The sequence below is a fragment of the Acipenser ruthenus genome, chromosome 32 (assembly GCF_902713425.1).
Source record: "Acipenser ruthenus chromosome 32, fAciRut3.2 maternal haplotype, whole genome shotgun sequence".
Lineage (NCBI taxonomy): Eukaryota > Metazoa > Chordata > Actinopteri > Acipenseriformes > Acipenseridae > Acipenser > Acipenser ruthenus.
In genome coordinates, this window is record NC_081220.1 from 12,707,348 (window position 1) to 12,719,912 (window position 12,565).

General features: G+C 40.9%; 1 protein-coding gene across 2 annotated transcripts in view; it reads right to left on the reverse strand.

Moving 5' to 3' along the window:
• LOC117395488 (uncharacterized) overlaps positions 1-12,565 on the reverse strand; it is a 30,519-nt gene that overhangs the window by 11,945 nt on the left and 6,009 nt on the right. For both annotated transcript variants that reach the window (XM_059006341.1, XM_059006342.1), the window contains exons 2-6: positions 10,019-11,703; positions 9,293-9,366; positions 7,762-7,907; positions 7,080-7,204; positions 4,640-4,792 (exon numbers count right to left, since the gene is read on the reverse strand). In XM_059006341.1, coding sequence (XP_058862324.1) covers positions 4,640-4,792; positions 7,080-7,204; positions 7,762-7,907; positions 9,293-9,366; positions 10,019-11,703 — 2,183 coding nt within the window. The remainder of the gene's footprint in view (positions 1-4,639; positions 4,793-7,079; positions 7,205-7,761; positions 7,908-9,292; positions 9,367-10,018; positions 11,704-12,565) is intronic.

The window sequence follows — 12,565 nt, forward strand, 5'->3', positions numbered from 1 at the left end:
TTAAAAACTCCGTTTTCTGTTTCTGGGTCTATTTTAAAAGGGGCAAAGAACCATGAGTGGTGTGAGTCAGTTTACAATCATATATATCTAGGTACTGTTTCATTGGTCTCATTTTCCTTTATGAAAAACACACACATTATGTTTAATGGTAATTTATTTGAAGCTGTCAGTGAAGAATATTTATCCAATACTCCTTCCACATACTTCAATGCTTCACTTCTGGTGAACTTTGTAATGTCGCATGAAGGAATAACACTGAATGCACGTCGGTCACAGGAAAAGCAGTGATCTGTACTCAAGCCAATGCGTCGCACTTCTGGGAGTTTATGGGGGAAAACATTTATTTAAAAAAAATGCTCTTCAAGCTTTTCCTGCAACGACTCAAACTTTCTCAAGAAAATATTAATCTGACCTAATGATTGAAATGACATGCTGAGTCAATAAGAGAAAGATAAAACCTTGGTTCATTTAAAATGATGTTATTTGAGGGGCTCCCGAGTGGCGCATCCAGTAAAGGCGCTCCAGTAAGCCGAGTTGAATAATTGGGCATTCCAAATTGGGAGAAAATCGGGTGGTAAAATAACTGGCGATACCAAATAATAATAAAAAAAAGGATATAATTTGCAACTTAAATTAAAAAAAACCTGTACACTCTCAACTCCACAAACAAGACAGTCTTGTGGCTGATAACTGTGCAGACGCAGAGGACTCTATTTTGCGGGTTTTAATGTCAATTTGCAGGTCATGTAGGTGGTCTGTGTCGTGTCCAGATTGATATTCTTTATTACATGACAGGAGGTTATTTTTTTTGTTGTTGACCCATTTGGCAACAATGTGTTTCTCTAGAGCCCCTTTCACACTGGCACTCCTACCCGGGTCCTGGCTAACCAAGTAATCGGGTCGAGCGAGACAAAATACTTGACGGCCGTTTGTGAGCCAACGCCTTAAACAGCCACGCCTGCGTGAAGGTTTCACTTCTGCAAGGAACATTTCTGTTTATTCTGTTTAGCCATGTTTGTGTTGATTGAGACACAGCATGAGCCAGATTGCAGCAGGGATGTAGAAACATTTGCTCTAATCAACATTTGGGCCAGCGGTTCGATCCAGAGAAGTTTGGATGGAAGCGTCAGTAACAAGCTGCTTCTGGGGCGTTGATACTCGCGTCGGGCGCTTGTCTGTCACCCAGGTCAAACGCAGTGTGAAATCACGACCCCGACCCACATGACACCGGGTCCTGCCCGGGTAGGTTCTGACCCGGGTAGAGCATGCCAGTGTGAAAGGGGCTTAGGTGAAAGAAGAGCCTTTTGTTTTCACCCTTATAAAACTGACACTGTTCCAGTCTGAATTGTTCCAATAATCCTTTTGTTTAAACACTAACACTGTGGGTTTCCTTTGCCGGACGCTCGTTGCGTGTGTCACAGCAGTGTTTTGTTTATGTAAGATTACAGAGGGCAAAGTTATAATTGCTTAGAGAAATGATTGTGTTTGCATACCTCTGTTAGCCAAGGGAGTGACCGGCGTTACTTTTGACTGGTGTTAAACATTACAGCTACACAAGCTTATGTGTTTCTATGTATTATTTTGTATTTGTGACGTGTTGTTCTTATTTAAAATGTATGTATTTGGGAACTGTTGTTTTAGGTCAGTAAGGAAGGGTTAACGTGAGCGAAGGAGAACTAAAAATATATAAATAACAATTGCTATTCGTGCTGGCTTTGAAAACAGCACGGTTCCTGTTTGTTTTGTTCAGTGTCTGTTTTGTCTGTTTTGTTTTGGCCATTGTGCCGTTTGCTTTGAAAAGTGTTTTTTTGTTTGTTTGTTTGTTTAAATATATATTTTTTTATAATTAAAACATGCCACACTCAGTCTGAGTCTGTCTCTTCCTGGTCTGACGTCACCACAAGCCATCCGGTTTAAAAAATAAATATTAACATAAGAAGAGTTGTGAACAAGGCAGCCCATCAAGGCTCATCCCTTCCAGCACACCACTCCCCACTCCAGGGATCTAATACAACAGTGGACAATTGTTTTTAACTGCTCCAGATGCCCGCCATAGATAACAGAGGCTGGTGTCTTTATAGAAAAGCCAGCGCTATCTAGTGATCTGCCACTTTGGAACAAGTTTTGTTTTGCTGGCAATACACTAGCTGTGCACTAGATGGCGCTGACATTACAAATATAAAGACCCTTTGGCCTACCTACGTAACAGATGGCAGGCAAATAAAAAACTGAGGAGCAGCTCCTGACTCACAGGCTCAGTAAGGGAATTGGAGCTGACAAAATAGTTGTATAAATCTTAGGCATTTTGCATTTACATTAGCTACCTAAGCAATAACCCATGCCAGGGTGTGCAGTCTGTCCTGGAGCTGGCTATTGCATGAATAACATGGCTCTATGTTTATTTCATGAATACAAAAAAACATTTCAAGTTGTATGTAATGTATGCTTCTGCCAGAGCAAAATATGTCCTATACTTTGTCTTTAGAAGCTACAGATTTGCTGAAAAAACTTCTGAGCACATTTCTGTTTTTTTCGATACTCAAGGTTATTTCTTTAAAGTTCAGTTTCGATTTTTTACAATTCTGTTTGATATCTGTGTCTAGTGTTTCACTATGATAGAAATATAAACAATACTATCTATGTGGCTTGAAGTCCTTAACTGCCAGCATGCCGTCAAGCTTTTGTTTTTTAAGCGCAGAGGCGCTTTGATCTTCAGAGTTGATTCCGCCCTCTAGCCGTGTATAAGACAGTTCTTACTGTACGGTCATGTGATCCTGTCCAGCCAATCACTGCATTTTAAAATATGATATCTGGTGCTAGGTAAATAAAGTTCTCAGTTTCTGTTACTGCTTCACCTCCTTGGTGATTTCACCTCTGCAATGTCTTCTGGGTAATGTTACTGGCTGAATGTAAGTCAGTCATTAGGGGAAGCAGCTGATTGGTTTATGCCCTCAAGGGGCGGAGACAATATTGAGAAGAATCATTCTCTAAAAAGGACCTAAACTACAAGGACCCAAACTCCCAGAAGCAACTCATCCGGGTCAACTATGAGAGAAGTAGAAAATACATTCCCCAGTTTTACTAATTACAAATGCTATGAAAAAATACCATTTAAAATGAACCACGTTCAACATAATGTGAACTACCAAACACTCAATAGTGCTACAAAAAAAACAAAACACACACACACATTATATATTCAATGGCACAGTGCAGCTAGAAATCTTTGTCAAAGTCTTCAAAGAAAAGCCAGTATTTCTACACCTTTCGTATGAACGTCAGATGTACAAAGAGATGGTAATACATATTAGATAAGATTGACTGGAATTATTTTGTTAGCTTCAAAAACAAACGTCTAACCGTCGCTAAAACAAAAAGGGTTTCATGAAAAAAAATTTAGTTTGGTTAAAAAAAAAAACCTTCTGAGAGAACATAAAGTCAATTTAATGGACTACTTTTAGGTTAAATGGCTTTTAAAAGTGTGAAGTAGCTGCTATAACCTTGTCATTTATAGAGGGCAGTATGTGTTTAGTTAAGTGTGGTGATTACAAGCCATGCTTATTGACACAACTCCTGCATTGTCAATGATTAACAAAGACTGGTGGGGCTGCTAAGATTAGCTTCAGGGAGGGATGACTGTATTCAAGTAGGAACAGGAGCTCACAGGAGCTCAAGTTAAGTGACTCCCAGCTTTTACTCAAATTCCATAGCTTAGGTCACAGAAACCATGGGAACAGCACTTAGGAATTAAAATAGGCCTAAGAGGAAGGGTGCTCCCTCCCGTCCAGGGCAGGCTTGAGCCATGGAGACTGAACTGCTCCCTCCCTCCTTCACCCCCAAAATAAAAGGGTGCCCCCTCCAGTCCAGGGAAGGCTTGAGGCATGGAGACTGAACTGCTCCCTCCCTCCCTCACCCCCAAAGAGAAAGGGTGCACCCTCCAGTCCAGGGCAGGCTTGAGGCAAGGATACTGAACTGCTCCCTCCCTCCCTCACCCCCTAAGAGAAAGGGTGCTCCCTCCAGTCCAGGGCAGTCTTGACAGACTGAACTCCCCTTAATAAGAAAGCAGGCAAAGTATGTTTTTATTTGTTTCATTAATAAATTCCTCAGAGAAGAGGAAGGATGAGGAAGGCTCTGCAGAATGTTGTGAATTTGTTAAAACACACAGAAACCAAGCAAGGAAACGAAAGAATAACAGAAATGTTCTCTTGGTTTGCTTGCGTGCGTCAGAACTGCTTTCATCGTCTCCCAGTAAAACAGTATTGAACCCTGTGTACCTGTGCACATAGCAGATATACCATACTTTGCAATTCAAATGAAAGGCTTCAATCAATCCCTCCTGTCATCTCATTCCTTTAAGCCCTGCTGGTATTAGTCTGGTCGCTCTTCGCTGGACTCTCTCCAGGGCACAATGCTCTTTTATTATGGTGACCAGAATTAAACACAATGTTCTAAGTCTCCCCATGATACAACCCCACAGTAGCCTCTTTCTACGCTTTTGATAAAACAGGCACAATTCTGTTACTCGCTTCCCCGCACTGCCTGGTTGATGACAGCGATAAGTCTATTACAACACCTTTTAAGTCCTTTGTGATTATTCCTTGTGAGTTGAGCAATGCAGTAGGAGAGGTATGTTTCTTACTGTGTTGTAGGGGGCGCTCCCTCCGTTTGGCACTTCGTAGTGTGCGTGAGTGGAGTACATGGGGTAGCCAGCGCTGTCATTCATGGAATAATAACCTCCGATCCCAAAGACATTGAACTGACCGCGCCGTCTCCTCATACAGCAATAGATAATCTAAACAGAACAGAGGCAATGTTTTACAAACTGTATATACAGAATAAGATGTGGCTCAGAATATATCTTCACACAATAGAAAAATATCTTAGCATTGTTATCACTCAAATCTAAAGTATTAGTAAGAAATTCAATTTAGGCCTTTAAAACACATTTTGAGTTCTTTTTACCAAGGGATTTACTGTTAATATTTTAGTGCATGTAATTCGACACGTGCAATACAATATATCAGATATTTGTTGGAGTTCTGGTACTACGATTATTTTCCTGCTGAATTGAAAAGAATGTTTAGGAACCACAGCATCAAAATAACTGTGAATTGACCAGTGAAATAAGAGCAAATAATATTTATTTTTATAAAGAAAGCTGTAGTAATATTGGCCAGCATTAGGGGGAGCAGTTTAAACTATCCTGTAAGGACAAGGAGCCCAAGAAAGACTTCTAGAAAGCAGGGAGGATAATCATAGCAGGTCACCTCATGGTTTAGGACTGTGAAGCCAAGACTTGGCTGCACACTCTGTCATTTTTCTTAATGATCCACACTACTCAGAAGTCCAAAATTCATTTCATTTTTATTAAACAGACATTTAAAAAAATATAAAACCTGCCGCATCCACGTCCATGGCACGTTTCGCCTACAAGAGTCTTCGTCAGGTGGTGAATATTATGGTTGACTGTAACACAATCTCTATTTATACATCTCATTGTTAATCACATTTAATCATAAGAAATCAATTTAGGGCTTAAATCTTTTTTTTTTTTTTTTAAAGGGTCTTGTATAAAAATGCTGGACAGGCCTGGTTTCCTATAATTATGGCTAGCATGGCTGCAAGAGGAGACCTCAGTGACTTTGAGAGGGGTGATTTTTGGGGAGTGTTTGGCAGGAGCTCCAGTGACCAAGACAGCTCAACCTGCTGATGTTTCACGAACAATGGTGTCTAAGGTGATGTCGGCATGGAACTCAGAGGGAATGACATCATCAGCGAAGGGCAACAGCGGGCGGAAGCGCATACTCCAGGATCATGATATCCGTGCATTAATTCGAAGTGCAAGGCAAAACAGGCGAGCAACTGAAGATCAATTGACTGCAAATTTCAACCTGGGGCGCGAGCAGCCAGTTTCATCAAAAACAGTCCGCTGAGAACTCCACAGAGCGGGATACCATAGTGGCCCAACGCCCAATTAAGTGACTTTACATTGGTGTTTCCATTTTTTTGTCCACTACCTGTAGGCTTTCCCAATAGCCCATATATAGATTTGCACAGTTGGGTGCAAATGACGACCCTATTGCTGTACCTTGAGTTTGTAGATAATACTTATTGTTAAATAGGAAATACCAAAAAGGCTTTAGCAAGAACAGTATATTGAGTTAGTAATTTGATCACATCTCTAGCATCAGAAAGGTGAGACGGTAACTTATTTTCAATCTCTTTAATAACTTGACTTAAAGGTTCCGAAATAGAACCATTGCCAGACGGTTTCAGGGATTTTGTATGTATTTTTGGTAATGTATAAAATACTGGCGTTTTCGGATATTCTACTTTGAGGAAATCAATCTGATTCTGTGTTATCACTAGCCTTGGCTCTGTCTAAAATATCACTTGTTTAAAACGTATTACTGGCTCTGCAGATAGGGGCTTGTAATAAACTTTATCATTTAACTGTCTTCCGAAACATAATCGTCAATATTTGGAATCACAACAGTTCTGAATCATAATATATATATTTTTATAAATGTTTGTTTAATAAAAATGAAATGAATTTTGGACTTCTGAGTATTATTATTCGTTTATTTAGCAGACCCCTTTATCCAAGGCGACTTACAGAGACTAATATGAACTATGCATCAGCTGCAGAGTCACTTACAGCTACGTCTCACCCGAAAGACGGAGGACAAGGAGGTTAAGTGACTTGCTCAGGGTCACACAGTGGCTGAGGTGGGATTTGAACCAGGGACCTTCTGGTTACATGCCCTTTTCTTTAACCACTGGACCACACAGCCTCCTTTAAGGAAAATCAAAAAGTGTGCGACCAAATTTTGACTTTACAGTCCTGAACCATAAGGAAATAAGGTTGGTTTGACCATTCCCAGCTGGTTGGCGTGAATCAACAGAGACAACTGCTTATATTATGGACATTACCTTATATTGGTCAGCACCTCTGTGTAAACTGAAGCACTGCAATGCACGAAAGGGATTTTTTTTTTTTGTTTTGGACTTCGTTCAAGTTTAGGTAGTTACAATACTATCCTGACAAGCGCTCTGTGAGAGATGTGATACAGGCTTACCATCAGGATCAGGATGATGAGGAGAATGAGGAGGATGAGAGCAGCAAGAACCAGCAGGGCTATCCCCCAGCCAGGGACCTGACTGTCAGACTGACTGGGGGGGGGCGTGGCATCCGTCGAAGTCACTGCAAAGAAAGGACAAGCCGGGGCGGCGGGTTACTGGACTGGTTACTGCACAGCTCAGCCAGGGTCTCTAACAGGTATTCACAGGTATGCATTCAAAAGAAACCTGTTCAAAATCCTGCTCATTCTGGTGACATCATCTTTACAGCCAGTATACGTGTGTGTGTGTGTCTGTGTCTGTGTGTGTGTGCCTGTGTGTGTGTGTGTGTCTGTGTGTGTGCCTGTGTGTGTGTGTGTGTGTGTCTGTGTGTGTGCATGAGTGTGTCTGTCATGTGTCTATGTGTGTGTGTCTGACTGTGTGTGTGTGTGTGTGTGTGTGTAGATAGATAGATAAATAGATATTGTAACGATAGGACTGGTGTGTTCAAATTTAACATTTAACTAATTAAAATATTCTCACATATATTACTTGATTAATGGGCTTGTTTTGGTTTTATTTAATACCTATAGACCAGAAACATCTTAAAGAGAATTACTCAGAAAATCAGAGTAGTTGCACAGCCCTAAAATATAGATAGATAGATAGATAGATAGATAGATAGATAGATAGATAGATTACCTCTAATAGAATCTGCACTCAGTTGAAGTGAGTTAATCGTATCTCCATTATTTTTTAGTGAATTTTCAAATTGCTTTTGAACAGTTGCCGCGTTGATGTCATTTGTCTTGAAATACGATTTTGTGTCTGCGACCACAGAACCTTGACTAAAAAAAATCAAAACAACACAAAACAGTGTCAGAACATGCATGTCAGTGACACTCATCCTCCTCCACGGAATCTAGCATTCGTTCATGTAAACTACGTCACAAAGCCGATGCGGAGCTTGATCTAAGGCAAGTCATTCTCTGAATGCAGTTTCATTTTCTTGTCCGTAATGATGCTTGTTATAGAAACACTCCTGGATGTTCACAGGGCTGTGGTTATTTCACTGCTGAGGATAAACCTCTCACTCAACCCTTTCAGGGCTCGTCTGGGTGATTCAGTCTCATCCCACTTGTGGAATAGCTACAGTACTCTGTGAAAGTCTGTGCTGTATCCTCTAATATGCATATAGGGGGCTGGGAGTGCACTCTGTGATAGTTCATGCTGTATCCTTCATTTACGTTGACAAATATATCGTCATGGTTTAGGTACAATACAGGAAACAGCAAATAGATGTAATCATCTACATATTCATATAGCCCCTAATTTGGTTGCTTCTGAATAATAAGGTTTCATTTCCATGGTCTGAAGGTCAGATTCTTCTGAACAACGCTAGTGTATTTTACTACAGAAACAAATTCAAGTAAATTAGGAAACTGAAAAAGAAACTAACTGAAATGACAGCTCATCTACAAAACCTACACATTGACTTCAGCCAGCAGCCCTTTTTTCAACGTTAGTGTTTGTAACAGAGTGGAAATGTACACTGCCTGGCCACTGAATAAGAAGCTAATATCGTTTGACCTGAACGCAGTCTTGACATGACTCCACAAGGTGCCGGAGTGTGTTCAAGGGATCCATTCACTCATTCATATTTCAAACCATTGTTCAAGCTCATCCCAGACATGCACAATTCGATAGGACAAAAGTGTATCCCTATTTAAAACCCTTCATAATTGCATAAGCAGTTTCCTGATATATGAAGGAATGTAAAGTGTGGTGTATGCGGGGGGGGGGGGGGGGGGGGCAGTTGTTTTTTTATTCCAATTCTAGGTCAAATTCCCTTTTAATCAATTCCAACCCTGATCAAAACTGCAATTAGCAGTATTCTATTCAAAAGAGTTTACATTTAAGTTACTGTTAGTCAATTAAACTGGCTTCAAATGAAAGCAGTTAAACCATCACAACAAATATCATGTTCCCCCCCAAAAAAATTCCAATTCGTTTGAAGGAACTAGAACTGGAACTGGAACTGGAACTGGAACTGGAAATGGAATTGGAACTGGAATTTGGAATTGTTTTTAAAAAGAAATCGGAATTGAAAATCAGCAATTGACCCCAACCCTGGATATATGTACGATCTCCTCCATAATATCTCCGTCGCTTGGGATTTCATCTCTTGTGGAGGATAATAATATAAAATATTGTTTTTAAAATCCAAGCTTACCTGAATCTCAGAACTGTTGATCCGTTGTAGGTCTTGGAAGTGCTGCAACTTATACACCCATAGATTTCACCCAACTGTTAGAAAAAGAAGACAGAACCTCATTAACACTACAGCTATGGCCAAAAGTGTTGCGCCACCTAGAATTTTAGGATTGAGACATAATTTTACAAAAAAAAAATATATTAACATAATTTAGATATTTTATTTAACATCCTGTAATCAAAAGAAACTACAAAACGATATTGTAAAAGTCTACTGGAAGCCATAATAGCATTACAGTATTTCATACTCGATTTCCAATTTTTCAATATGTCAGTTTTTCGTTAAGTATAGAAAACTACAATTCAATATGTTAATGTAACATTATTCAGCAGGTTTCATGCGACTTTATGAAGCAAAATTAGTTTATCTATAGGGTGATGCAAAACTTTTGGCCATAGCTGTAGTTTGCTTGTCGGGCAGGGAATCTGCTACTCCTTCACTTCCTAGGTCAGCAATGTCTTAGGGTTACTGGCTGCAAAGGTGACCAAGGAAGTGCAACACTAACTGAAAGCATGGCTTGCAAACAGAGTATTCCTTAAACCAAATGTAGGATCACATGTCTTATATTTAAACCACATATCTGAGGCCTATATAGGGAATAGATGTGCATGGTGTGGAAAATATAGGGAATTATTTTGTTAGCTACAAGCACTATAATATAAAAATGCAAGAATGGACACCTACCACGTGAAGAACTTGGTTTTCCAAAGATTTGTAGTAGTCTGAGTTGATTTCAGTGAGTGAGGAATTGAATATCTTATTTGTGATCTTGAAGGAGATGTAGAAAGGTGTATTGGGTGCCACTGTGACTGTGGTGCCTCCAGCGCTGGTTGAACTCTCTGCTACCACTTTGGTACTCGTCTCTGTGCCAATGGGGGTGGTAGAATGGTTCCCAGGGCTGATGCTGGTAATGGGCTCTGTGGTACTGTCAGTTACATGTGGTGGAATAGTTGTGCCAGTGGTAACATTGGTGCTATGCTCTGTGGTACTGTCAGTTGCATGTGGTTTAATAGTTGTGCCAGTGGTAACATTGGTGCTATGCTCTGTGGTGCTGTCAGTTGCGTGTGGTTTAATAGTTGTGCCAGTGGTAACATTGGTGCTATGCTCTGTGGTACTGTCAGTTGCGTGTGGTGGAGTAGTGGTGCCAGTGGTAACATTGGTGCTATGCTCTGTGGTACTGTCAGTTGCGTGTGGTGGAGTAGTGGTGCCAGTGGTAACATTGGTGTTATGCTCTGTGGTACTGTCAGTTGCATGTGGTTTAATAGTTGTGCCAGTGGTAACATTGGTGCTATGCTCTGTGGTACTGTCAGTTGCGTGTGGTGGAGTAGTTGTGCCAGTGGTAACATTGGTGCTATGCTCTGTGGTACTGTCAGTTGCGTGTGGTGGAGTAGTGGTGCCAGTGGTAACATTGGTGCTATGCTCTGTGGTACTGTCAGTTGCATGTGGTTTAATAGTTGTGCCAGTGGTAACATTGGTGCTATGCTCTGTGGTGCTGTCAGTTGTGTGTGGTGGAGTAGTGGTGCCAGTGGTAACATTGGTGTTATGCTCTGTGGTACTGTCAGTTGTGTGTGGTTTAATAGTTGTGCCAGTGGTAACATTGGTGCTATGCTCTGTGGTACTGTCAGTTGCGTGTGGTGGAGTAGTGGTGCCAGTGGTAACATTGGTGTTATGCTCTGTGGTGCTGTCAGTTGCGTGTGGTGGAGTAGTGGTGCCAGTGGTAACATTGGTGCTATGCTCTGTGGTACTGTCAGTTGCATGTGGTTTAATAGTTGTGCCAGTGGTAACATTGGTGCTATGCTCTGTGGTACTGTCAGTTGCGTGTGGTGGAGTAGTGGTGCCAGTGGTAACATTGGTGCTATGCTCTGTGGTGCTGTCAGTTGCGTGTGGTGGAGTAGTGGTGCCAGTGGTAACATTGGTGCTATGCTCTGTGGTACTGTCAGTTGCGTGTGGTGGAGTAGTGGTGCCAGTGGTAACATTGGTGCTATGCTCTGTGGTACTGTCAGTTGCGTGTGGTGGAGTAGTGGTGCCAGTGGTAACATTGGTGTTATGCTCTGTGGTGCTGTCAGTTGCATGTGGTTTAATAGTTGTGCCAGTGGTAACATTGGTGCTCTGCTCTGTGGTGCTGTCAGTTGCATGTGGTTTAATAGTTGTGCCAGTGGTAACATTGGTGCTATGCTCTGTGGTGCTGTCAGTTGCGTGTGGTGTAATAGTTGTGCCAGTGGTAACATTGGTGCTATGCTCTGTGGTGCTGTCAGTTGCGTGTGGTGGAGTAGTTGGAGTAGGAGAAATAGAAGTTGTATTATCAGCTGTGGTAGATGATGAAGTTGTTTGAATCGTGCTGATGGTGTCGTTTGTTGAAGAAGCATTGCCTAAAAAAAGAAAATATATTTACCGTATTCCTTCGAATTAATTTCCCAAAAATCCAAAATCAGATAAAGATGCATTTACAAAAAACAACAACATCAATTTTGCACATAAGAGCCATTTATACAGAGGAATTACAATGAAATGCTACAAACTCGTCTGTTAGGCATATTGGTAAATCATAAAGTAAATTAACATGCCTGTAACAACAACAAATCTCTCATCATGTCATCATCCCCTGAGTTGGAGGGGTCCTCTTTATAACTACATCTCCCAGACACTGATCATCTGTTCGGTCAGGCTGGTTAGGTATGTACCATTTTTTGAAGGAGTGCACCACTCGCTTTAATAATCCACTCACACTGAGGGCCAGGTCACCGCCGCATGCGTACACTTGGCAGCGCTTGTTTATCGCTGTTCACAAGCCATTGCTGATAAAGAAAAGGGGTGCCTGTATGTCATGAATGAGTCAAGATCAGGCAGTGACGTTTTGGTTTCTCTTTTCTGAGGTAGTCAGTCACATTCCTGTTCTGTACTCTGTTGGCGATTCTAATACACGCATCGCTATACTCAAATTTACTACACGCATCGCTATACTCAAATTTAATACATGCATCGCTATACTCAAATTTAATACATGCATCGCTATACTCAAATTTAATACATGCATCCCTGTACTCAAATTTAATACATGCACCACTGCACCAAATTTAATATCAATCAATCAATCAATCAATCTTTATTTGATATAGCACCCTTCACAATTAATTGTCGCAAGGCGCTTCACAGGTACAACATTCAACAGTAATTATTAATTCTATACAAGCAATAACGAACATTAAAATATTCAATACAAAATCAATCAGA